General features: G+C 55.9%; 1 protein-coding gene across 1 annotated transcript; it reads left to right on the top strand.

Annotated features, from left to right (window-relative positions):
- The first annotated feature begins 234 nt into the window (after positions 1–234).
- IGFBP5 (insulin like growth factor binding protein 5) lies at positions 235–22,650 on the top strand. The gene is made up of 4 exons (XM_025441583.3): positions 235–2,013; positions 15,570–15,799; positions 16,652–16,771; positions 17,915–22,650. The coding sequence occupies exons 1-4, from the start codon at positions 1,680–1,682 to the stop codon at positions 18,044–18,046; spliced, it is 816 nt and encodes a 271-aa protein (XP_025297368.1). The 5' UTR covers positions 235–1,679; the 3' UTR covers positions 18,047–22,650.
- Positions 22,651–26,748: the final 4,098 nt, after the last annotated feature.

Below are 26,748 nucleotides of genomic sequence, written 5' to 3'. Positions count from 1 at the left end.
GCGCAAGCATGCAGCATGTGCACACACACACACACACACACACACACACGCACGCACACACGCACATGCAGAGCTTCCCTAGGCCAACAAGGAGCCGAAGGAAGGTGGCCACCCCTTGATCCTATGACCAAAGACAGTCACTCCACACTCCACCAGCGAGAAAAATGCTTTTAATCAAATCCCCTATCCCCTTCCCCGGACTTTGGGGGGTGGGGGGAATCTAGTTTTTCTTCTCTTTTCTTTTTTCCTTTCCTTTTAATTCAGCTCACTCCCCTCAGCTGGCCATCCTGCACTAACACTCCCCTTCACACACACACACACACACACACACACACCCCTCACATAGTAACTTAGACACTAGCAGACAGCCATTTCCCAAAGCTTGGGAAGAATTTCTTGGGCACGGTATATATCCACTTGGCTAATAAGAAAATGCTTCTCCCTGCAGCCGGAGCCTTGGCTAGTTAAGGGGTGGGAGGGAGGGAGACCGAGTTCCTCTTCAGTGCGGCCACCAACTCCTGAATATTCGCTTCTTCCACTCGACCCCCCCCACCTATCCACCCCCCCCACCCCCCCCCCCCCCCCCCGCCTCCCTGCCCCGTAGGCAGCCCAGCCGGTCCCCCGTGCCCCCTACTTGCATTCCGGGGGGAGGAGGGCACTGCTCCGGGAGCGCAGGGGAGCCCCCGTGTGTCTAGAAGGCCTCTCCCCACCCCCACCCCGTGTGAGTTTGTACTGCAAAGCTCCTTGGCATCCTCGCCTGGGTTGGGTGTTGGGGAGCTCAAATAGCAGCTACAAACTGGCTGGCAGCCAGGGGCCGTCTATTTAAAAGCGCCTGCTCCACCGGAGCCCGTAGTCTCTTTGGAAACTTCTGCCGGGGGAAAGAGCTAGGAAAGAGGAGCAAACCGGTGTGGGGTTTTCTCTCTCTCTCTCTCTCTCTCTCTCTCTCTCTTTTTTTTTTTTTTTTTTTTTTTTTGCTCCTTTTAATTACCCCCTCTTCCGTTTGCACCCTTCTTCGAGCTTCACGCAGAACCTGCGAATTTCCAAGAGGTGGTGGCACAGCGGGAGCAGAGAGGTGTTAGGGGTTTGGATTGGGGGCTTTTTTTTTTTTTTTTTTTAATTTCTTGATTTCAACATCTTCCCCCACCCTCGCGGCCACCGCCGCCGCCTCTTACCTGTTCCGCGGCAGCCGCGCGCTGCAGGCAGCTGAAGGTTAGGAACTAGGGGCAGGGTGCATTTTAGGTCTTAAACCAAATTTTTGAAGACAAACCCATTTTGCTCCCCCCCGCCCCCACCCCCTTCTCCTCCACAGCCTCCGAGCTCATTATTTCGGCGGTTTCTTTGGGGTGAACAATTTTTGGCTTTTTCCTCCTTGTAATTCTGAGCAGGTCTGGCCGGGGGGGTTGTTTCTCTGGCCTCCACTCCCTCCGCGTGCACCTGGCGCTGCTCTTTTTCCCCCAACCTGTTGCAAGTCCTTTAATCCTTGCAACTGGGACTCGCTTGCAGGCACCTCAGCCCTCCATCTCTCCCCACATTTTGCAATTGTCTGGGGGAGGGCACCTGCTCTACCTGCCAGAAAAAAAAACATTTTTTTAATTTCTCCGGGCGCCCTCCTGGCCCCTTTCTCCCCACACTCTCGCTCTCGTGCCCCGCCCCAAGGTAAAGGGGAAGACTCGGAGAAGATGGTGCTCACCGCGGTCCTCCTGCTGCTGGCCTCCTGTGCGGGGCCGGCCCAGGGCCTGGGCTCCTTCGTGCACTGCGAGCCCTGCGACGAGAAAGCCCTCTCCATGTGCCCCCCCAGCCCCCTGGGCTGCGAGCTGGTCAAAGAGCCCGGCTGCGGTTGCTGCATGACTTGCGCCCTGGCCGAGGGGCAGTCGTGCGGCGTCTACACGGAGCGCTGCGCCCAGGGGCTGCGCTGCCTCCCCCGGCAGGACGAGGAGAAGCCGCTGCACGCCCTGCTGCACGGCCGCGGGGTTTGCCTCAACGAGAAGAGCTACCGCGAGCAAGCCAAGATCGGTGAGCGCGCTCGGTGTGCCGGTCGGGTTGCGCGGCGCTCGGCCGGGGACGCGGGACGGCCGGCCCCGCGCGCTCGGCCCCGCAAGCGGCTTGGCGCCGGGGTGGAGCCCGGGAGGAGGGTGGGCACGGTCCTGGCCCCTCGGAATCGGAGCCTGGCGGACCCGGCTACCCCGCGCCGCGCCCCCAGCCGAGCCCCCCGAGCCTTCGCTCCTTCCCCCTCCCCGCCCCCCCCCCCCGTCTGAATCCTGCCCCCGAGCTGCAGTCGGCGTCCCGGTGCAAACCCCCAGGTGCTCAGCTCCCAGTCTGAGAAGGCGCCTGTTACCCTACAGACTCCCTCCGCCACCCACCCAACACGGGTTCTTTCGAACTTGGAAAAAAAAAAAGAAAAAAAAGAAAAATCTCTTTTGTTAAAATATTGCTTTAACTGGGGACCTGGAGAGAGAGGCGGCACCAGCCCTCCGCGGTAATCCCACCTGCGCCCCCGCCCGCGCCCCCGCCCCCCTGCCGGCCGGTCCCGGGGCTCCCTTCCCTCCGCCCCTGCACACCCCCCGCGCGCGCGCTCGGGCGCTGGGGAGCTAAGCCGGGGGCGGGGGGGCCGGGGGGGCCGGGGGGGCTCCGATGCCCCTCCCCGCGCACACCCAGTGCTCTAGACTTGGTGTGATGGTTTGCGGTACGTGGTAAGACATTATTAAAATGCAAAATACCTTTTTTCCTCCCGAGAAGGGAAAAATGACTTTGGCACGCTGGGCTGCAGCGGTGGGGAGGTGGGGGGTCGGCGGGGGGCGGAGGGGGGAGGGGAAAGAAGGGTTTCTGATCCAATAATGCTGAGTATTCGTCCCTGAATCGAATTCCTTGTTTCCCCCCCACCCCCCCCGCCCCAGTTCAGATTTTACCTGGGAAGAAAGGTGGATATGGGGGCAAGGAGGGATGTGAGACTCAGGCATCACCACTTCCCCGCCAGGGCTCATCTGTCCCCCACCCCGCGCCCCCCCAGCCCCCCCCCCCCCCACCACCACCTCAATCCATCAAACCGGATCACAAGTGGGTGTGGTGTAAATGCAAGAGGCCCCTGGAAACGCAGAATGCAAAATCTACTGGGCGGAGACGGGAAAGCCACGCTCCGGGAGCCGCGCCCTCCTCCGAGTAGCCCCGCCCCACTGTGGCCCCGCCCCTCGCGGCCCCGCCCCCCAGTTCTCAGTCTGGAGCCTAAGGTTTAAAACGTTGGATGAGCTGCCTGTTCAATCAGAACGGTTCTTTTTTTTTTTTTTTTTTTTTTTTTAAATCAGAACGGTTCTGCCCCCCTCCTTAGCCTGGGTTTTCTTTGGCGCTTACCTGATCTCCCGTCTTTTTTTTTTTTTTTTTTTGATCTAAGGAGCTGTGCACAAAGATCTGGGTTCTTAACCAATGAATAACCAACCTGGTTATTGATCCTCTCCGAAGGGGGTTAAAACTTAGCTAAAAAAATTTTTTCTTTTTTCTGTGTAGCTTCTTACTGGGACAATGTCCCTCTTCCCAGCCCCCATCCCGTCCATTAGGGCGCCCCGACTTGGGTTTTCCTAACTGCCAGCTACAGACACGATCGTGTAGGATAGGAGTGCGGAAGCGCTTGCAAAGCAGCAGGACTTTCCCGGGCTCACCCTGGAACCCCGCAAGCCTCGCAGGGTTTGCCGGCCGCCCCCCGGCCGCCCCCGGCAGCCCCTCCACTTTGCGAGAGCCAGTCCTCCCCCGGATTGCAGCCTGCAAAAAAAAAAAAAAAAAGGAACAGAGTGCAACGCGCAGGCCCCGGAGGCCCGAGGGGCCGGGTTTGTGGAGTTATTTTTATTAAGAGCCACTTTTCAAAGGCGGTCCTGGCCGCGCTCATCCTGGGGGATGTGGATTTGGAAAAGCTTAGCGCCTGGGGGAGAAAAGGTATGAATTGATTTCCTGGCTTGGAAGCGGGCGCTCTGGGTAATAATCCGGTCACAAAGAAAGTATGCAAGGTATCACTCAGCCGCTCTGGCCTCGCTTGTATTTGCCCAACCGTGTGGTTGGTGTGATGTGGTTGGTGCGGAGGGTGTGCGCGCAGGGCGCTCGCACGCACGCGCGCTACCGCTTGGAAGAGCAAATTGGCTCATCATCCAACTTTCCAGTTGAACGTAATACACACAGAGACACACAAAGACACCGGCTTTTGTCCCAAGCAAGATGCCTTTCAGACTTCTCTGCAGCCTGTTCCTCAACCCCTACCTTCTGGCCGCCTCCTGGGGAACCCGTGGCTGCCTCCCCGCCCCACCCCGACTTTCTTGGCGACTCCACCCGGCCTCTGGCAGGTGCCAACGGAGCACGGTTGCAGGATGGCTTCGGGGACTCCTTCCTCCTGGAAGATAGGATGGTAGTGGGCGCTCCTGGCTCTAGCTTTTTGCAACCGTTGAGGGGGTCCCCCAAAAAGTTGGAGATGGCGCAGAGAGGTTCCATAAAGAGAGGGAAGTCAACAGAGACAGGGAGGAAGGTGTCAGCTCCCTTGGCCAAAAATCCTGCTCCCCAACACCCCAGCACCGTATCCTCCCTACCAAGGTGGGCAGTGAGAACCTGGATTTGCCTCTCCCTCCTGTGGTTGCCATACAGGTAGAGATACAGGTAGAGATGATGGATGCATACACACACACACACTCACACACACACACACCAAAAGATATGTGCGCACAGAAAGATATAGATACGTATCTTTTTTTAAGCAAAAGAAAAAAAGTGCATTTCTCGAATCCGGAATGGGGAGCTGAGGAGAGCGAGGTGGCAGGCAGCCAAAGCTGCTGGAGGAAGAGCTGAGGGCGGGCAGGCGGAGACTGGTGTTTTGCTGGGCGCGTTGCTGAGCAACCAGAGAGCCAGTCTGCCCGAGAACTGGGTGCTGGGAGCCCGCTGGGCCCTGCATTTTATTTTGGCCAGTTCTGGGGCAAAGATAGATATAGAAACAGAGGGCAGTGTGTGTGAGGCTGGAGGGAGGCGGGAGACAGGAGTTCTTTATTGAGCCAAACTCAATAAATACCGGTGAGCTGGATGGAGGCAAGGACGCACCAGGCTTTGGGCATTGTTGGGAGAAGGGCCCTGGCCTGGTTCTGGGAGATCTCCCTTGAGCCCGTGAGACATTAAGCTTGGGATACAAGGAGAAATGGGTTCTGCGTTTCCATTCTGTCATTGAGAAATAAGAGAGAGTGGACAGAAAGTATGCTCTGGGAACGAAAAAAAATATTACCTAAATAAAAATGAATTTGGCCTTTGCATCTCTGAGGGGTTTGGCGTCCATCACCCTGGCTTCCACTCCAAGCCTGGTCCAAATGCCATGTTGAAGTCAAGTCCCAGAGTTCGGTTTATTGGCCAAATTTGTGTCTGGGTTGAACAAGATCATGGAAAACCAAAGGAGCCAGATTCCTTTCCCACTCGCACCCCCTCCCTTTGAAATAAGCCTTTGAGAGGCTGGCTGTGCCCTGAGCCAACCAAAATGGGAGCCGGGAAGATGAGAGACGGTGCTTTTAACTTGACTTTTCTTGCCTCCCGCCCCCTCTTTCTGCTGTGTCAGCTCAGACTGGAAGAGCAAAGACAGTTGGCCACAGTGAGAACTCATTTTCTTTCCATATTTCTCTTTTCTTATCCCTCCTTCCGACCCCACCCCCCCACCCCCCCCTTCTCCATCCCCTAGCTTGACGGCATTCCCTGAGGGCTTGAGTTTTAAGTCAGAGCAGCTGCCAGTTAGTGCTTAGGCTTGGGTTGGATTTGAGCAGACAGGTGGACTTGCAGCTGCAGAGAGAGGACTGGGCTGACCTAGGAGGCAGAGGTCACCATGGGGGTTACAGCAAAGGGCATGGGAGTAGGAATCCCACAGAAGCCCCAGTCCCCTTAAAAGGGATGGGAGGTGGGGGGAGGTGGCTAGCAGGAAAGGAGGGTAATTTTTGCCTAAAGCTTTGACTTTGTACCTGAGCAATGCCTTTGAAACTTTGGGTTATTTAATGCGTAGAACATAGAACTTCGAAGAATGGATCCGCACACTCCAAGCCTCCAGCATCCAGAAACTGGAAGGACTCCATGTACAGACCAGGTACCAGTGAGGGATCAACAGGGAGTAGAAGTGAAGAGGATGGGAGAATGGGTGTGGTGAGAGATGAAGAGGCAATTTGGAGGGATTTTGTTTGAGTTTTTGTTTCGCATTTTTACTATAGTTGGTCCCAAAGATACAATCCCCGGAGGCCATCCTTAAATTACAGTCTGGATTTTGTTTTCCAAAACAATAAGATTCATTACCTATTTGCAAAAAGAAAGAAGCCAGTTCTAAGCTTCTATTTCCCACTGCCCTCTATCCAGAGCATCCCCCCACTTTTGTTTCCAGTTCTGTTTCCATGATTTCTATTGTGATGCCTTTTTTTTTTTTTTTAATATAAATCCAGAGGAATTATTGCAAACTTCTATGGGAGATAAAGTGACATTTCCTACCTGGCCACTTGGCTTAGCTTGGTCCTAGTGTCTCCCCACGAATGGTCTAGGTACTGGCCAAAGAGTGCTAATGCTGGAAACAACCCATAGATCTTAGTACTCAAAACAGTAATTTCACAGATGAGAACACCAAGGCAGGGAGTGCAGGGTTAGTGACAGAGCCAGGACTAGATGGAACTCAGTCTGACAGTCCTATTGATTCTATACCCATTCCGCTCTTCTGGGCTTTCTAGACTAGTCACTAGGGCTCTCACCAAGGCCTGGCCTAACTTACCATGAGGCCTTCAGCAAATATGGCCCAACATTGTCTTCCCATAGTGGGGCTTGTGAAGATGAACTGGGCGGGGGGACTGCTCTGTTTTAAGGTAAGAAGTGAACTGGCTCTAAAGTGGAGAATGCAGTCCCCCTACCCCCAGCTTTTATTTTCAACCACACTCCATTGTCTCCCTTTTTCTCCATGGTCTTGGAAACAAGACTGGCCTAGGCCGGGGTGGAAAGGAGCAGTGCTGAGCCCCGGCCTTGGGGCCGTGGACTAAACCTCCTTTCCTGAACTATGGGGTGCTCTCCTGATCTGGGAAGGCAGGCAGGCCCTCGCTTCCCCTTGGCTGTGTGGCAGCCTACAGTATGGAAGGAGAACATGGCCCCTAAGCGGCCAGCTTTCCTTGGCAAGCAGCCTCTACCTGCACAGGCCTTTCATGGAGTCAGGCGAGCCAAGATGAGGAGACCCCAGCTCCTCCAGTGGGGCAGCGTGAGAGCAGGAGAGAAAAACCACACGCCCTAAGGGTTGATAAGGAAGACAGCCAGAGAGTCACCAGGTTTTGGAACATGGGCAGGTCTATCAGCGATCTTTCCAAAGGATGGGAGTGGAGCCTCCTGATTACACCTGGGGGCCTCAGATGAATCTGAGGCATTTCGGAGAGCCAGGCTAACACATCCTGGAGCTGCGGCTGCTCCTCTCTTGGGGGATTCTTAAGAAGGAGGCAGATAAGTTAACGACCTCTTCCCAAGAGGTTAGACCTGTCAAGTGCACCCTGGGGGAAATTTTAATATAAATAGGTTAGTTACCTCATTTTTCATCCCTCAACCTCAACCATCAGACATGGGCTTTCCCTAGCCAAATCCTGAGGCAAGACCCAGACCGAATTTGCACTCAGAACCTGGCTTCCTTTGACCTTTGCTGGTTCGCACAGATGTTTTAGGTGGGCTCTGGTTATCCCGAACCATTTAGGTCCTGCCATCACAGCTGAACTGAGTATGCTCCACTGTCTCTTTGTCACACCACTGAAGATGACTCTCGTCCCAGATGCTTTAGAACAGCCCAGGCCAGCTGAAACTGCATACGAGCCACACACGTGATTTCAAATCTTCTCGTAACCATACTTTTTAACAAGGCCAAGAGAAACAGGTGAAATTAATTTTAAGCATATATTTCAATTCAATGTATCCACAATATTATCATTTCTACATATACTCCAGCAGTTATAATGAGATATTTTACGTTCTTTCTTTCATATTAAAGTCTTTGAAATCTGAGGTATGATTTGCATGGACAGCGCATCCCAGTTTGGACACTAAATTTTCATTAAAAATACTCGATTTGTATATTTAAGCTTTGTAAAAAAGTTTACAGTCGAAAAACTGGATTCATATACCTGAGTCATTCCAAACATACTCAAAAAGTTTCTGATCACCACACTGAGTATTAGTTTTAAAAATCAAATCAATTAAAATGAAATAACTTTCTTTAGAGTGGGGGGGGGCAGAGAGAAAAGGAGAGAGGGAATCCTAAGCAGAAGCCACACCCAGCGTGAGCCCGACTCGGGGCTCCATCCCAGCACCCTGAGATCATGACCTGAGCCGAAATCGAGAGTCGGATGCTCAACAGACTAAGCCACGCAGGTGGCCCTAAATGAAATAAAATTTTTAATTCGGCCCCTTTAGCCACATTTCAAGCTTTAATAGCTACATGTGGCTAGTGGCCGCCTAACTGGAAAGTGTGGAAGCCACTAGCAAGCCCCTCCCCGACCTGAGAAGGGAAATAATATCTCTGCATTCTCTCCTTCTGCCCCAAAGAGTCCAACAGGAAGAGTCTGAATTTGGACTCTTCCAGACACCACAGGACTCTTGTTTGACCCCCAGCAGCTCTCTTTTCTTAGGGAACCTAGGGAAAGATCTAGTTGCCTGCTCCCTGCCACCCCCTTCTGGTCACCCAGGACCGTTCTCAGGGAATGTGGCTGCCTAATTGTAATGTTCTGAATGGACTGTGATGAGTCATGAGTGGAAGTGTAGCCAGGTCAGAGAAATGGCCAAGTGCTTCCTCTCCCTCTCCCCCTTCTCCATTCAGAGGCTGCTTCCCACCAAGCCCCCTCCATTCCCTTCTGGTTTAGGGTGTATGTGGGAAACAGACACAGACGTTTCTCCTGAGCACGCTGTACTTTCCCCAGCTCTAGAGAAACCCAGCCAGGGAACCTTATCTGGGGAGCTGGACATAAGTGTGTATTTCTAACGTGTAAATTTATCACCAACTGTCTCCCAGGGATCAAGAAATGTGTACTGAAAGCGCAGCCCTCACCTACTTTGGCCCTAGGGGGAAAAGAATGGGGGGAATTCTGCCTTTACCTCTGGTCCCAGGACAATGGGAGATGCATGAGTGAGAGCCTCACCTTTCATTCTGGAGGAATGTCACCAACTTGACAGCAGCCAGGTCTACGCCATTAAGGGCAGTGGGTCACCTTTTCTCTCTCCATCTTTTGGAACGAGACCTCATGCCTAACGCAGCATGAAGTAATGCCATTAGACGGGGGATGCTTCTGGAGGGAACCCTCTAGGTGGGGACTGGTTCCTCTCAGCTGGGGCTGGCAATCAGACTTCCTGGTACTCCAACTCTTACTCTGTTCACCCACCATGCGATATGATGTCACCAATTCTCTATTTAGGATAGAGATGTTGCGTGCCCACATTGGCCAACTTTGGTGTTGGTTTAGAGCACCCAACTACATTAGTTTCCTGGTCTGGAATGGGGTGGGGGCTGTAGAGGAGCTCAGCAGGGTAGGTCTCCTGTCCTCACTGTCCAGTCACTGATTCTCTGAACCTGCTCCCCGCCTCCACCACTCACCCCGAGTCACACCTCTTCCTTCTCCAGTGTCTTCTTGCAACTGTTCCTCAGGATCATGGTTATTTGGATTTGTTTTCCTCTTGAAAAGACAGCGCTCCTTTGCTTCCCAGCCCATAATTCGTGTTAAAAAGAGCCCAGAACATGCAGGCCTGTTACTGGCCTGTTACTGACCACAGAGGAAAAGAAAACAGTGTCTTCCAAGAGAGGCTGGGACAAAGCACACACTTGGCCAGGACTGGAATGGCTAAGAGGAGGCAGTTCCCCTGGAAGGCCCGGCAGCCCCTCCCGATCGCCCTGGGCCCGTTCTCTTTATGCAAAGGCATGCACACGCGGTGTCATTGATTCATTTGGCATCCACGGCTGGGAAACGGTCAGACTTCAGGAGATTGAAACGCGTTTCACAGTTTTTTTAAACAGTGAGCCGCCGATCCATCATTGCCCCATAAGCTGCATGTCCTGGCAAAGAGCAGGGGGAGGCAGGTTGGCGGGGAAACAGGGCAAAGTGGGGAGGGGGTGCAGGCATCCGGCCACGGCCAGGGGTGGATCAGTGCCCTCAGGCCCGCTGTCCAGGAGGACTTTCTGCAGTGATGAAAATGCTCTGCATCTGTGTTGTCCACCGCAGCAGCCACTCACTGCTGGGGCTACGGGTCCTTGAAAAGTGGATAGAGCAACCAAGAAGCTCCACTTGTAATTCGATTTAATATTTATTCATTTAAGTGGCCACATGTGACTCTTGAGTGCTATATCGGAGAGCACGACTTTAGATCAAAGAAGCCCAGGAAATCCAGGGGAGCCGTACTTGGTCCTGTTACTCGGCTTCCCGGCTCCCTCTGCAGCAGCTCCAGGGCTTCAAGGCAAGGGGCAGGGTGAGGTGACCTCTCGCGGCATCCGTGGAACCGTAACATGCCCGACTTTATGTTACAGGCCCGCTTCTTGACCCGCTTCTCTTCATCTCTTGAAGAAATCTGTGCATCTCTCCATTTACAGCTTATATACTGAATGCCATCTGATGGAGAGGTGGACATAGATGACCGGGCTCCGCTCTTAAGAAGCTTACTTTTTAAATTCCACAGAAGGAGTTAGAGTGAGAGCCAGAGGAAACCCAGCTCCCCTTTTCATTACTTGTAGAGAGATTCTGGGCAAACCCATCTTGTCTCCTGGCTACAAAAAGAGACTTCCCTCTCCCCAGGTCCAGGTGGCCTGGCCAAGCCCCACAGTCTTCCTGAGCTGTGAAGTCCAAGTTACGCCTCGGTTTCTTCAATTTCCGTAAGCAAAGAGGCAGTATCTGGGCCACTCTGTTTGAAGTCTGATGATGAGATTAAGATAGAGTGGGAAATTACCACCAGCCTGGGCCCAGGGTGCTAGTGGGGCCAGGGCATGACCAGCATGGGGAGATAGATTGCAGGGAGCAGCAGGTCCCTAACATCTCCATCACAGTCCATGGAGCAGGATGGAATCGGAAGGCTTCTTAAGAGCATGGGCCCGCTTCGGGCATTGTCCGCTGTGCTGTGGTAGTGCTGCCCACCCTACGATGGCTCCGGATCCAGAGCCGCTGGGCCTCCAGCCAGACACCCTCTGTGTTTGCTGGGACGTGATAATGGCGTAGTCCTCCAGCAGGTGTTCATGTTGCCATAGGAAGGGCCGTGTACCTGAGTGTGCCTCCGTGGGTGCTGGCGCAGCAGCAGGACGCAGAACCCCCTTATGAATGAAGGAGGAACTGCATTGGCCCCCATGACGGGGCAGGGACAGGGGCCATCAGAGAGCCTGTGGGGAGGCAGGCCAGACTCAGAACCCGCCCATCAGGAAAGGCACCCATAAGGACCATGTGACAGCCCCTGCTCCCTTGGCCATTGGATGAGATTGAGGGATTTAACGGGCCCTGCCTCCATTGCCCCTTGGAGGCGGGAACAATACTGAGCATTCCCCATTTTCCAGCTGCTGTAGAATCCTTTCAGAAGGACATGGAGACAAGGGCAAGGAGGCCCTCGAAGGGGTCCCCTCGTCCCCAGATCACTTTTCAGCTGCAGACGAGAGAAGCAGTAGGAGGCTATGCACAGATGCACAGGTCAGGCCTTGTCCCTCCATGAGCCTCCAGCTCTCACAGCTGCCTTCACCCTCCCCATACATGGGTTTTTTGTTTTTTCTAGTCCTCACCTGTCCATCGCCCTGACTCCTGAAATGCATCTGCAGACACACAGAGGGAAGGAGAGGATTTGGGTAGCTGTCACAGAAGTCGAGGAGGGCAGCACACAAATCTCAGATCTTAAAAGTGCCTTGAGGTCCCTGGAAATAAGCACCGGGGACCTGCTGTGCAGCCATGAGTCTCCTCCGCCACCTACCGGCCATGTGGAGGTACTGGCCTGTTTGTGGAACAGCTTCGAGAACCCCCTGCACTTGGTAGTTCCTTTGCTGTTCCACAGTTCGGGAAGTCCTCCCTTTCATCCCACCTAAATCCCCTCTGCAACCTTGGTCCATTTTCTCTCCATGAATGAGCACAGGAACCGCCAGTGTGCGTGTGCCTGCTTGTCTTAGCTAAAACTGAAGCCCTTCCCAAACTGAAAGCCTATTTATGACTTGGCCAGGAAGCAGCTGAGGAGGGCTAGCGGGCCCTGGCATTCCAACCCCCCGTCTTACTCTCCAGCCTTTTCATCTTTGTAGCTCCGCACTGACTCTGTGCTGAGTTTCCGTTGTCTCTGGAGCCTGCAAGTTGACCACGAGACCCTGACTGGTATCTTTGAGACTCCAGTGCCCTGGCTGCCCAAGTAATAGGTCCCATGGGGTTAAATGGCACCAAAAAACCAGGAGACACATTAAAACTTTAAGCCTGCCCTTCAGAAGCAGCCAAAAAAAAAGCCTGTGAACCAGGGAGGGTATGGCCGGGGAAGGAGAGAAGGTTTGCAGAAGTGCTTTGCTTTTTAGGGTTTTTCTCTCTTTTAAGATATTATTTATTTATTTGACAGAGCGATAGAGCCAGAGAGCACAAGCTGGGGGAGCGGCAGAGGGAGAGGGAGAAGCAGGCTTGTCACTGAGTAGGGAGCCCGACGTGGAGCTCAGTCCCAGGATCCCGGGATCATGACCTGAGCCAAAGGCAGAGGCGAACCACCCAGGCCTCCCTGCAGAAGTGCTTTGAGCTCCTTAAAGAACATACAGGAATCCACATCGTTTTCCAGTATGAACATGCGCTTAGTCCCAAGGCCATCCTTGAACACTTTCGGGGAAAAGACTAAGGTCCAAGAAAAGTTGCTCCCAAGCTTATTGAACCACTGTTAATAGCCCCATCCCCGTCCCAGGAGGAGTGAGTCAAGGTTAAGGGCAGCCCATAGCATTTCTTAGAAAAGGTCCTAAAAGATGAAGGGTCTTGAGAAGAGCTGTTGGTATGTGGAGTGGCGTGAGCCAGCAGGCCTCCGTGTCCAGCAAGGCTAGAGAGAGAAGCCCCGGGAGAGGGGACACCACATCTGGTGGATGACACTCTCTGACCAGAGGGACGGGGGGGCTCCGGCACAACAGGTGGCCAGAGGAGGAGGGGCAGCACCCCCATCTCTGGTGTTTTTAAGAGCTAGAAAGAGCACCCTGAGATATGTTCATGTACTTGCTTGGACACAGGGGCATGGACCTGACGGTGCATTGGAAGGCTTCCAGGAGCTGGTACAGCTCCAGCCACTGGAGGTCAGCAGCTCCCTGGATCTCCCTCACGGAAGTGGCAACTCCTGGAGCCCAGCCACACACCAATCTGCTGGCCCTCCAGCCCAGGCTGGAGCTGCTCCACCCTCCCACCTGTGCCCTCACCCACCTTTCCTCACTTCACCTGCTTACGATCTTGATTAGGGGAAGGGGGTGGCCATGCCCCCCCCAATGCTCCCAACCTTTCAGTGGCAGCCATCTCTTGCCTCTCTTCTACCCCAGTGGTCAACTGCTTTCTCAGGGTCAGAGCGCTCGGTGATGCCCAGAGAGGTTGCGGGAAGTGCCTCAGATCACTCAGCAAGATGGGCTCAGCAACCTTCCGTCCCACAGCTGGCTTTTCCTCTCCACGCATCTCTCCCCAAGACCTGAGCCTCGGGTTCGGGCTCAGTACTAGATAACAGAGCCCTAGCATTTCAGTTTGTACAGAGCCCCCCACTGCTCCCCTGCACGTCACCCCATTCTAGCTTGTCCCGCAACCAAGAAAAGTTGGTTTACTCCAAACGTCACTCCTTCAGCTAACCCTAGACGGTATCCTCCCCCTACCAGGTGGATCGCCCACCACGCTGATTAATGATCGCAGCAGATCTGATAGAGTCAGAGCCCTGAGTCCAGGCAAGGCGGGAAGAGGGAGGGAAAGACCAAAAGTGGGGGATGGGGACCTGGCTCCGAACTTTGCTCCGAGAATGCCTCCCCGTATCTCTGCCATTTGCTCGCTCCGCATCGTGTCCCTCTAGTGACTACCTCCCTTCCTCTCTGTGGATAAATATCCAAGCCAGCTAACCACCCAAAACACTGCAAACTTGTGGAGGCTTCTTCAGGGCAGGAAACTTCCCTGCCAGGGCCTTAAAGACCGGATACCTATTCAATTAAGTTTGACAAATCCCAAGCCAAGAGACAAACAGGTGCTCAGGTGCTTCCTGCCACCTGCCATCCTGACCAGGTTAGGCCAGGTCCCCAAATGCCTCCCTTAACCCACACCCGGAACTTCCCCTGGAAAGAGGGTTCCTGCCCCTGGGGACACAAAACAGTGTCTTTTCACCAAGATTCTCCTTCCCTGTGTGTCCCGTCATCCCCACCTCCTTGGACTCCTATTCTCCATCCCAGGGCCTTGTCATCGTGGCTCCTGGAGAGCCCAGTGACAGTGGAGTGGCTGGAGAACAAGATTTTCCTTCACCTCATTTGAGTTATCCGGGGTCACCCCGGAGCCCTATTTTTCTCTCTCTCTAAAATTTGAAAAGAGGCGGTGAAGATAGGACTGACCCGCCCCTACCCACCCCCACCTTGCACCTGGTCTCCCTGCGGGCATCCTGGTCACGTCCTGCCCACCTGGGAAGAGTGATGAAGCCCTCCCCACTCTGGGTCTGCCAAGGCTGGCGAGGTCAAGGAGCTGAGAGGAGGAAGAGGGGCCCAGAGAAGAGTGTCTGGGAGATAAGAATGTACTGGAAGTCTGCAGATGGAAAGGAGGCCGGGGGGGTGGAATTATCAGATCAACAAATAAATGAACAAAGTCCTACTTCTTTAAAGGTCATAAGTCAGCTAAGTATAGACTGTCACCAAGTCTCTCCTATATATAACTGCTCCAGCCCCCGCCAGCTGTCGGCCTCTCTTGGCCTGGAGCTGGGTTACGTTCCAGCCTCCCAGGGCCCAGAGCCCGGAGCCAGCCCGGAGCCGGGGCAGGGCCGTGGGGTTCCAGGTCCCCCCACCCATCCTCCAGGCCCCACCTGTCTGGCCCCCTCAGGTCCCCTCCTCTTCATGACGGTCCTCACCACCCGGCTAGTCTAGATCCCGAGAACCCTCCTGCTCCCCGGTTCCAAGTTGAATGGATCTCAGCTCTAACAGTCCTGGAAGCACGAAGGCCCCACTCGGGGACAGACTTGGCCTTTCCTTCCTTCCCCCATCAGCCTGCATCTCCAGGTCATGCTCTTAGACGGCAGCCCCCATCCAGCCACTGCCCCATCTACAGAGCCAGCCCCGTGGCAGGCAAGCAAGTCCCCGACCAGCACTGAGCACCCCCACGGGCCACGTCCCACCAACGTCCCCCCACACACACCCGTCCTGCCCCCAGAATGTCCTCTCCCCCCTGTCAGACTTGCCCTCATTTATCAGCCTGACCTTTTCAACCCCATGCCACCCCATGAAGCCTTCCCAGATTTGCTCCTTTGGACTCGAGTCATGCCAGCCTTTCCCAGCACTTCCAGCAGCGAGGACCCCTATGTCCTCCTTCTTCCCCTGCTTGTCCCCAGTCTGGTAAGCTCTGGCACGGCCCCAGAGGCTGACCCTCCGCCTCCTTCTCCTGCAGAGAGAGACTCCCGTGAGCACGAGGAGCCAACCACCTCCGAGATGGCAGAGGAGACCTACTCGCCCAAGATCTTCCGGCCCAAGCACACCCGCATCTCCGAGCTGAAGGCCGAGGCGGTGAAGAAGGATCGCAGAAAGAAGCTGACCCAGTCCAAGTTTGTGGGGGGCGCCGAGAACACTGCCCACCCCCGGGTCATCTCTGCCCCCGAGATGAGACAGGAATCTGAGCAGGTGAGTCACAGGGACACTGCCACCCCCCACCCCGCCTCCACCGGCATCCCTGCCAGGCCGCCTCTGCCACCACCACCCCTGCCTTTTGACTTTTCCCTGCTTCTAAATGAGTATTTTCAGCAGCCAGTGCTTAGGTGAGTCCTAGCATGGAATTCAGAGACGTCTCACGGCTTCCATTTATCAGAACTCAGGGCTTACCCGAGCGGGGCATAGAGGCGGTGCTCATTCAAGGCGCTCATTCAAGCGCCAGGGGTGACCTCACCTGGGCAGCATGCTCCCCGGAGCACCTGCGGACGGCCACCTCCAGACTGAATCAGAGCAGGGCGGGGGTTGTGCAAGAAAAGTGGGACGGTATGCCCCGTGACCGGTCAGATGCTGGTTTTGCACACTTTTCTATACCCAGAGTGCATGACAGGCACAAAGGAGGAGAGATCTCTGGTAGCGACTAATTGAAAAAAATTCTCCACTGACCCTTTAGCTCCCAGTGCCCTGCGCCCCACGTTCTGCACAGACAGGTGGTTTCTTTTTCTTTCTTTCTTTCTTTCTTTCTTTCTTTCTTTCTTTCTTTCTTTCTTTCTTTCTTTCTTTCTTTCTTCTTTCTTTCTTTCTTTTATTTTTATTTTTTTAAGATTTTACTTATTCATGAGAGAGGCACAGAGAGAGGCAGAGACACAGGCAGAGGGAGAAGCAGGCTCCCATAGGGGGGCCCGATACGGGACTCGATCCCAGGACCCCAGGAGCATGCCCTGAGCCAAAGGCAGACGCTCAGCCGCTGAGCTCCCCAGGCGTCCCCAGAAAGGTGCTTTCCACTTGGGTCCTGCCATGGGTCTCACTCCTGCCGTCTTCACACAGGGCCCCTGCCGCAGACACATGGAGGCTTCCCTGCAGGAGCTCAAAGCCAGCCCACGCATGGTGCCTCGTGCCGTGTACCTGCCCAACTGTGACCGCAAAGGGTTCTACAAGAGAAAGCAGGTACGTCCCCTGCTCCCATGTTCAGGGGGCCCCTGAAGGGGCAGCTGCCAGAAACCCTTCACCTCCAAGTGCTGAAGGTTTGTGCCGTTAACAATAGTGTTTCCTGAATCCCTGATATCCATGCAAGTACCTCAATCGTGACTTTCCCCCTTCCCTCCCGTGCGGACCTACTTAAGTTTTAGTGATCCGCCTCATTTACATGAACTCACCAAAAAAGCAAGCGTTCTATCACTGTGTCATGTCGCAGGTTGTATAGATTCTTTTCTGATAAACACACACACGTAAATATATGCGCACAGATAGTGACTTCCAAGCGAATTTTCCGCAGGAACCACGTGAAATGATTTACGTCCCATTCCCAGCCAGGCTGCCCTTTTGGGCAACACTTCTGCGCTAATACTTAGCCTATTCAAGCGGTTACCCCGTTATCTTAGGCCAGTGGTTCTCCGGGATCCTGGGGCGTCAGAACTACCTGGAGGGCTTGTTAAAACACCAATTGTGGAGCCCCACCCTGGGGTTTTGGGGGTGGACTCTGAGAATTTCGCATTCCTAACAAGTTCCCTCTCAGGTGACCCTGATGCTCCCTAAGGGTGCCCCTCGTCTAAGTTGAGGGTCAAGAGCCAGACGGCCTTGAGTCAATTCTTGGCTCTCCCACTTAGGAGCTGTGCCCTCCTTATCTCCTTATTTAAAGTCTCTGCCCCCAGACTCTGATGCAAAACGACCATCGTACCTGTTATCCTTACGCAGTGATGAGGGATTAGGGATTCATCTTTGTAAAGGCACTTAGAACAGGACCTTCTCCGTGGGAAGTGTTAAGTAGCGTCTGGTACCCGATAAAGCCGTACAGATGATGCAGCCGCAGCATCGCTGTCACCTCATCCTCAGCAGATCACGTAGCCATATGGAGACTGTCAAGCTGGAGGGCCCTGAACGGGTGGCGTGAAAGAGAGGTTGTAAGAGCTAGTGGAGGGCGGGCTGTCTACATGAGCATTTTCCCTAGGGCCACCCCCGTGCAGGGGGCACAGCAGAACCCCGATGGTTTTGGGGTCACAGTCTGTCTTGGGGCAGGGAAGACAAGGAGCAGAGCCTCCGGGGGGACAGCCACCCTCACCGCCTGTCCCTCTCCCTTCCCCCCTCCCCCAGTGCAAGCCTTCCCGTGGCCGCAAACGTGGCATCTGCTGGTGCGTGGACAAGTATGGGATGAAGCTGCCAGGCATGGAGTATGTCGACGGGGACTTTCAGTGCCACACCTTCGACAGCAGCAACGTTGAGTGACGCGTCCCCTCCCCGTCCTCCCCTCGCCCCATCCCATCCCCAGCCCCGACTCCAGCCAGCACCTCCCTCCACCCCAGGACGCCACTCATTTCATCTCATTTAAGGGAAAAAAAAAATCATATATCTATCTATTTGAGGAAACTGAGGACCTCGGAATCGCTAGCAAGGTCTCAACTTTCAAACCGGCAACAGCAGAGATGCAGACAGCTAAGGAGACCCCCCCACACACACCCCTTGAAAAATCTTGAAAATGGTTTTCTTTTTGAGGCAAGTTGAAGGGACAGGGAGGGGAAGAGAGGAGGAACACGAGAGAGGAGAGAGAAGGGAAGAAAGTGCACGTGTAGAGGAGAGAGGGAGACACCAGAGTGTCGTTTCGAAGAAGAAGGAAAGAAGAACGTGGGCAGGAAGGGAAAGATCACCGGGACCACGGCTGGACCGGCCCGTCGTCGTGTCCAGCCCTGGCCTGAGTTGGGAGACGTTTGGGCACCGGAAGGTATGGCCCAAGGTGTGGCACCCGATGGCACCCTTGGGGGTTTTCCCGTCTGGATTGGTCGCGGGGGGAGAAGGGAAAAGACCGGAGGGGTCAGCGCCTCTCCTGACCTATCTCCACCGCCAGCCAGCAAGCTGCATGGCTTGAACCCGCTCCTCCTCCCCTCTCCCCCCGGCAGAGGGTTCTCCTTCCCCAAAACTTCTGAAAACTAAAATGCATTCCATTCCTCTCCAAACAAAGCAACTGCATAACCGAGTGCCGTTAGATAGATAGGTTTTCCTACGCAGAAATACCAAGAGTAAGTAGGTGTGCGTACTTCAGGCCCCGTGCAGACTTTTAGAAAGCAGGACACACCCCGGAGCCGAGAGGCTTGCTCTCCCAGGGTGACCAGATCACGCTGACACGGGTGGTTTGAGCCCCCCGCGGCGCTCCCTCCGCTCCGAGCACGGCCCCTCTGGGGGAGGATAGGCTGACATCGATGCGGCCTCGTCCATACTTCTCTACGAGGCTCCATGTAGTCATGTATAAGGCATATACATCTACGTTCTTTCTATTTTGCTTTCTTCCTCCCTTTCCTTCGAAGGTTTGCATTAACTTTTCAAAGCAGTTCCTCTGGGTGCACTGAGGATCTTCCTCGTTCTGGGAAAACCGAGAAAACCCATATTCTTCTGACACAACCCATAACTGCAATCTTGCCAGCCTCCCATGAGCGGCAGACGCAAACCCTCGGTGGGCCACGGTGTTAGACTCTTTCCCGGCTTCCCGCGTGCAGGTGTGTGCAGGTGTGTCCGCAGGTACCCAGCCGGGTAGACGAGGGCTCTCCGAGGCGTGCCCCCCGCGCCCCCCGCGCCTCTGGCGTTGTTAGCCCTGAGACCCTCCGGGAGTCACCGCCTCTGGACCCTGCACCAAACAAGCACAACGGGGCCAAGTGTGACCCACTGGTCCTGCCCAGCCTTTTTCTCCCGTCCGGGCCAAGCCTGCATTTGGACATTTTGAGGGCCTTGCTGGGCCTCCGCGCTGGCCGAGCAGGAGAGAGCCTGAAATGAAAGAGGGACGTGAGCGGGAGGGACGTGAGCCGGGGTGAACGCAGGGGAGCCGGTAAAAGGGGAGCAGGAGAGGGGGGACCGGCTGGAGGGCCAGGGGGGACTGCCTCCTTCTAGCTCTGGAGCAAAGCAACAGGAAGGGGGACGAAGCCCAGCGCGATTGCCTGGCTCCCCATCCTCTAGGCCTTTGGGACTCAAGACGACAGCAAGAAGAGAATGGGGGCGCAGTTCCTCAGAGAGAAATGAGCTTGCTCCAGGCCTGGGCGCCGGGGACGGTGGGCACCGTTAGGTGGGCTCTAGACACCTGCCGCTGGGCAGGAGCAGGGATCGGCACAGACCGGCCGTGCCTTCGGAGGGACAAGACCGTGCACGCGGGTGGCCACCTCCGCTCTGCAGTGAGGGACAGGTGGCAGACTGTTGCAAGCCCTTCAACGCCTCCGGCCAGCCCGGCGCAGGCTCTCTCCCTGGGGCGGGGGACGGGACAAGGGCCCAGGACGAGCGGATGCTGCAGGGTGCTGTCCTCAGGAGCCAGGTTCGGAACCAAGGAAACTCCCGTTCCCGCTGACGTTCTCAACAAACCGGCGCCCGTGGGGCTGTCCTCGGAGGCCGGAGCCAGCCTGCCGGGAGAGGGGGCTGGGACACCGGCGAAGGGGCCCCCTCCTCGCTGTGGACACAACTCTCTCCACTCTTCCCTGATGGCGTGACGCCGTGGGGACCACTCCAGCGCCCAACTTCTCCAGCGGAGAAGCAGACACATTTCAGCTGGTGGGAGACTTGCAGCTACGGGACTTGGGGCTGGGGTGCGGGGGGGGGGATTCCTGCCTCCCTAACCCCCCCCACCCCAGGACAGTTGGCTGGGACAGGAGAGACGGTCGATTGCCACAGGACAAAGGGCCCGATGGGGATGGCGGCCGAGAGGACTGAGTCGACCTGCCGCGTCAGTGCGCCCCATCTCTCTGCACAACTCTCTCCCCAAACCCCCGACTCACATTTCCGTGTCTGAGGCCAGTATTGTAAACCTTTCCCGCTTCACTCTACCGTTTGCCCATCCTTTCTGCGCATCTTGAGCAGCCGTCTAACTGGGATCTGCCAAGTGGATACTGGGGTGCCATTCCCCCTAAGAAAAGACTGAGCCAGGAATTGCATACCCCCCACCGCACACCCCTCCCAAGACCTGGACCTGGTTCCTGAGAGAGGCTCTCTCCTTTCCCCCTGCTGCGTCCCGGACTCTGAAGGGGCGCCTGCCGCCGGCCATGAGGTGGGGGAGTAGGGCCTGCTTGAACCCCAGCAGTCTTCGGGTTTCCGGAGCTCCCGCGACTCACCCAAGCCTGTGAGCCCAGTGCTTGCAGGGGTGACTCCGGTCAGCTGGCCACTCCCTAGACGACGCAGGACCTGCATGACGGATGAGGGATGAGACTAGCCTCCCAAGGGGGCGGCCTGGCCTGGGGAGGGAGTCGAGGAGGAGGACGGAGATGGAGCGTCCCTGGGCCAGGAGGGCGGGAGGGAAGGCTGGTGGGCAGCGCCGCCAGCGGGGATCCTGACCCGGGATCTCCTTGACTCCAGGCTGCCTGAGGGCTACTGTTGCTTCACCTCGAGGCCTCAGGCTCTGTAGTTCTCTGTGGCCTCAAGACTAAATGTCACCCCCACCCACCCACCCACCCAACAGTAGGCCTCTTCCCATCCCCTCTGACCTGTGCCTCGCTCTGGCAGGGAGACGACTACCTGTCATTGCCACTGCCGCCGGGTCGCGGATGGAGGCCTCGCCAGGACCCGTCCTCCTTCCCCCAGAGCTTCCCTACCCACCTGGGCAAACAGGGCATCTGGGACGGGTGACGCTCGAACGTTTCTCAGACAGCCAGGCCTACACAGACAGGCCTGGAGACATTCAACCCCCACAGGGGAGGACGGGAGGCCCAGGCGGCCCCGTGCGGTCTACCTCCTGTCTCCTCGCTCATTTGCCCATCGCCATCTCAGTGGTCTCCCCGGGAATCCTGCAGGGTCAGCCTCCCCCGGGCAGGTGGGCCCGGCCACCGCTCTCCCGACACCTGGCTTGTTGGCACCAGGGAGGGCCTCGGTGCACGGGGGCCTTAGAGGGAAGTGAGCCCACGAGAAGCAACCCTGGGTCTCAAAGAGGACATTTGTGGTTTGCAGGAGAAAGGAGGCTAAATTTTGAGAAGTGGTGGCACAAGGGGATGGGGACTTGCCAAGCCAGCCACCTGGGCGTTGTACTGTCTTTATTTTTAAAACCACTAAAGTGCAAGACTTCCTTTTGCACTTTTCTCCACTTTTTTTTTTTTTTTCTCCTCCTGGGTTTTTGTTTCTTTTTATAAACATACTTTCTGGGTTTTCTAATGGAGTTATATGGTCTAGCCATCCTCACAGACCCTGGCCCCCCTCTCAAACTCCTCTGGGTGGGGAAAGGGAAGGTGGGGAGCGTCAGCCACCTTCTCAGGTCCCCGGCCACCAGCCTGAGTCCCGAATCTCCCGCCACCGTCGCCGCCACCACCACCGCTGCCACCACAACCGCCACCACCACCGCCACCACCACCACCACCACACAGTAGCCCACACGGATAGACAGTTGTCAGACAAGATTCCTTCAGATTCCGAGTTGCCTACCGGTTTTTTTTTCTTTTTTGAAGACAGCAATAACCACAGCACATATTACTGTAGCTCTTTGTAGTGTTACGTACATACATATCATAGCTCTATTCTCTCCCTTTGTTTTGTTTTCGACTTTTTTTTTTTTTTTTTAATAAACGCTCATAATCTTTACTGGTGAAGAGGATGAAAAAAAATAAATTGACAAATAAAACCAGTTTGTGGGGAAAAGAATTTTTAAAAAAAGCGGGGAAAAAAATCACCTGAATGCAGAGGGGCTCGCCTCCTGTTTAGCATTTTGTACCTGAGGAAATAAAAAAAAAGAAAAAAAAAGCCAGAGGATCTCACGTTTTATTAAAAAAGTGAAGATTGCTGTATACTATTTATTCAACTTATAATTTATGTTACTCCTTGATCTTTGTCTTTTGTCATGACAAAGCATTTATTTAATAAAGTTATGCATTCAGTTAGCCCTGCGTCAGCGTCCTCCAAGGGCCCAGGGAAGGCAGGTGGAGGGTGAGAGGCCCACGGGCCACCCTCCAGAGCACAAGGGGCCTGTCCCTCCAGAGGGGAGCCCCCAGACCCGGCCTCCCATCCAGACTTGGGTGCCCCCTTCTCTACCATTCAAAAAAGTCCAGTGAGGTAGTGTCCACAGGGGGCTTAGAGCAGCAAGTGGGCAATCGCAGGCCTTTTGCAATTAAGTCAAGGGGCCCTAACCTACCCTTCGGTGCATGACAGGTCTCCTTCTTGGAGAGGATTTTCAGGAAGGCATTTCTAGACTGTTCCTCAGTTGCTCATTCCAAGGCCTCATAAGCTCTTAACCACCAGGGGCCTCCGGCCAAGGTGAATCCTACCTCTCGCCCCTACCCAGCCCCCAGCTGTCTCTTCTCCGTGAAGAAGAAAGCTACAGAATGGCTAGTGACCCTGAGTCCCACCTTCCAGCCATTGCCCCACATTCTTTCACATCTTTCCTTTCACCTGGGCCCCTCCATCCCCACGTGCCCCCTTCCTGTGCGGGAGTGAGAGCAGCACACTGCCCTTTACGCGTCCCCTGACGGCACCCTGTGAGGCCTCCCGGGCCTCGTGCACAGCATGTACTCAGAGTTGGTGGCCTCCCCACCCTGCCCAGCCCAGACCCCTGTATCCCCCCGCCGCTCCATGGCATGTGGCCAGTGGAGTACTTGGGAGCACCCCAGCCTGGCAAGGGCTTGGCCTGTCGTCGGGCAGGCACCCTTCCTTCTGCGAGGGCACTGAAGCTCGCTTCCCCGAGGCCCTTGAGCCGTGCCGTCATTCAGCCAGCGCCCAGCAGCAAAGGCAACGATGCAGCAGGCCCCTTGGCCTTGCCTCTGCCTGGCTGCTCTAGGAGGCACAGAGAAGGGTCCAGAGTCTCCCCACCTCCCTTTGCAGGGAGGTTGAGGAGGGGCCTCAGGAAAAGTAGCGTTCAGGAAGGCCGTGCTGGTCCAGCCACATGGCACCACCTGCCACGGGGACCGTCTCCCGGCCTCTCCATCGGCAGCTGCTCACCCTCCTGTCACCCACATGCTGCAGGGGAGCTTTGGGGGACATGGGGGTGACCCAGGCGTCTTCTCCCCGCGGCTCCTCCCTTAGGGCCTGCCGCAGCCGGGCCCTCTCTACCACGCTCCTCTGCTGCCCTTGGGCCTCCTCTGGGCCCTGACAACCCTCATCTGCAAACCCCCTGCTCAGCCCTGAGGTCATCTGGGATTCCAGCTCCCGGACGCTCCACCCCTTGCTCCGTCCTGCCCCGCACAGTTCAGGGGTCATCGGAGCAACCCACACAGCACCCCGGGGATCACACACTCACGGGCCCTTTGTGACCCAGCAGGGACTGGGCTGGCAGCTGGAGCCTGCTTGGATGCCACCCTCACCCCCGGCGGGCCAAGCTGGTCCAAGGCCACCGCTCTTGACTTCACCAGTCTTGCATCCTCCACTCAGCACTCGGAAGCCACACTCTGAGCCTCAGTGCTCTTCATGGAGAGTCTGAACACCCGACTCGCCCACTCGGCCCATGGTCTACACCGCGGTGAGAGGCCAGGTGGAGGCTTCAATGTCAACGTCTTGCCGATGGAAGAAGGAGTCTCTGCTCTCCCCATTCTATTCCCCAACCCATCAAGCCTCTCCGGCCTTGCCTCCGTCCCTAAAGAGACTAGGTCCAGGCTCCACCGTCACCTCTGCTCCTCTGTGGCTCGCCTGCCCTGCAGCATCTCAGCCCCGAGGAGCCCCATCGGCCAACACTGGTGCCCCCGCACAACCTGCGGAGCCCTGATGGAGACAGTCCCCCCACAGTGCCGGCTGACATCACCACAGAACCCCCCAGCTCCAAATCCTGCCTGGGGAAACCTGCTCGAGCTGTCTCGCTCCCACATTCCCCCGTGTCTACAACACCCTTTCATGCTTCTCCCCACTCTGCCTTCTCCCCATCCGAGAAAACCAAGACCTGACTGTGAGAATGTCCTCCCTGCCCATCCAAACCCCTGGAGTCAGCCAGAAAACCTCTCCACACCCACCCTCCTGTTTGCAAAGGACAGGCCCCATCCTGTGCCCTCACGGCCTGCTGCTCCTGCCCTTCCCCAACAACCACCGCCCCTCTCCTCTGTGCAGGTGACGCAGGAGGGGGAGAGAAGGGGACACGTATGAACAGCATCTTGGGGACAGAACCAGTGGGTCTTGTTCGTGAACGGGATGTCAGGATGAGGGTGATGGGAGAGTCAAGTGTGTCCCCCAGGCAACTCCAATTCCATGTGCCCCCAAATTGAACTCATTCTGGACGCTCAGGTATCTTACCCCTTACGAAGTACAAATTCAAAAACACCAACAAAATCTGAACTCGTCACTTTTCCTCCTAAACTCTCCCTACCACCACCCCCTGCCCTGTTTCCCTCCTCCCCTTCTGGTCATCATCCCAGACGATGGGACCAGCATCCACCCAGCTGCGTAGCCTGACCTCCAGAGTCACCGCTGATTCCTCATCCCCTCCCACGTCCGGCAGGTCCCCAGGCCCCGGGAATCAGCTACATCGCTCCCCACTTCCGCTGCCGAGTCCAGATGACACCCGCTTCTCACCTGGACCACGGCCACTTGTTCCTGCCAGGACCAGCCCAGTCCCGTGTCCTCCCTGCTAAGTATCACAGGAGGAGGTTCCTGTTCTAAAACACAAATCCTCTGCTTAAATACTTTCCTTTCAGCCCAAAGCTGAAATCCCACAGCAAGACCCCCAGAGGCTTTCCCGATGAGCTCTCCTCTGGCTTCCTCTCCAACTTCTCCTCTACCTACACCCTTCCTCTACCACGGGGAGCCCCAAGCTCGTGTGTAGCTCATGCCCCATCTGCCTGAACCCCATCTCCCCCCCACACACACACACCACGTCGTCCCTCATATTCCTGCTTCCTCCCTACACCTGTCTTTGCACCCCCTGTGGGACACAGATATTCTCCTACCTGCACCTGGGCACACCTCCATCCCACCCGCGGTCAGGGGGGAGTTCTGTGGCTGCCTCTGTCCATTTAGGATGGGGACCACAATGTACATCATCCTCATCTACTCCTACATCCTAAAACCCGAACGCAGAGCCCAGGAGGCAGTAGTAACTCCATTTAGGCAGCACTTGCTGTATCACAGGAATGAGTTTACATTCTCAGAGCAATTCTTTGAAATAGAAACTATCCTAATATTTAAAGATGAAGTGAGGCTCAGAGGTTAGGAATGTGTCTGAAGTCGCCTAAGTCGTAAGTGGTAGCGTCCAAATTCTGTTCGGAGACCGCCCCACCTCCAGGCGATGCTCTCTCACCTACCTCATCCCTACGCAGCCAGTACTCTGGACACATCTAACCCACGGGGTCGCTGCACACGGGGACCCTCCAAACTCAGAGGGCCCGAGAGCTGGGCCGGCTGCCCGCGCGCCCACCCGGGGCCTGTGCTCAGCTTCACGCTTTGCTGTCGCGCTCTTGAAATTCTTAATAATTTCTGAACAAGGGGCTCTGCAGGTGCCCTGGATTTTACAAATTAGGTCACAGAGAAATTGGGTGATTGTATGAATTAGAATTGCCCCGGGGGGGCAGGGGGGCTGGAATGTTCCAGTGCAGATTCCCAGACGCCCTCCCAGCTTCTAGCCGGGCAGTCTGCGACGACGACAACGACGACGACAGGTGCCCTGCTTGGGCGAGTTTAACAAGCTCCCCCGACGGAAACCTGGGACCCCCGCTGAAGCCAAAGGACCCTCGAGGTCCCGCGTAGGGCCAGCTGCGGCTCCCGGGGCCGCCTCACGGGGGCAGCGTAGCCCCGGCGTGTGCCAACAGCGGCCGCTTCCAGAAGGCGAGCAGCAGCGGGCTTGACATCCCGGAGATCCCTGCCCAGCCAACCACCTTCCTACTTGGATGCAATTATGTTTTCGCTCGGCCAAGGTTTCTAGGGCATCTGGTCATCCGTCAGGGGGGCTCCTGTAGCTAGAGCCACAGCGGGGGTGCTGAGCTCGGAACCCATAAAACCCTCCTCTCCAGATGCTTTAGAGGACAGGGAGGCGGTGGGCAAGCGACATGGAAATGGATAGGGCG

This window comes from Canis lupus, chromosome 37 (assembly GCF_003254725.2).
Source record: "Canis lupus dingo isolate Sandy chromosome 37, ASM325472v2, whole genome shotgun sequence".
Lineage (NCBI taxonomy): Eukaryota > Metazoa > Chordata > Mammalia > Carnivora > Canidae > Canis > Canis lupus.
Note: the sequence above shows the minus strand (reverse complement) of the source record. Positions and strands in the feature narration are given on the sequence as shown.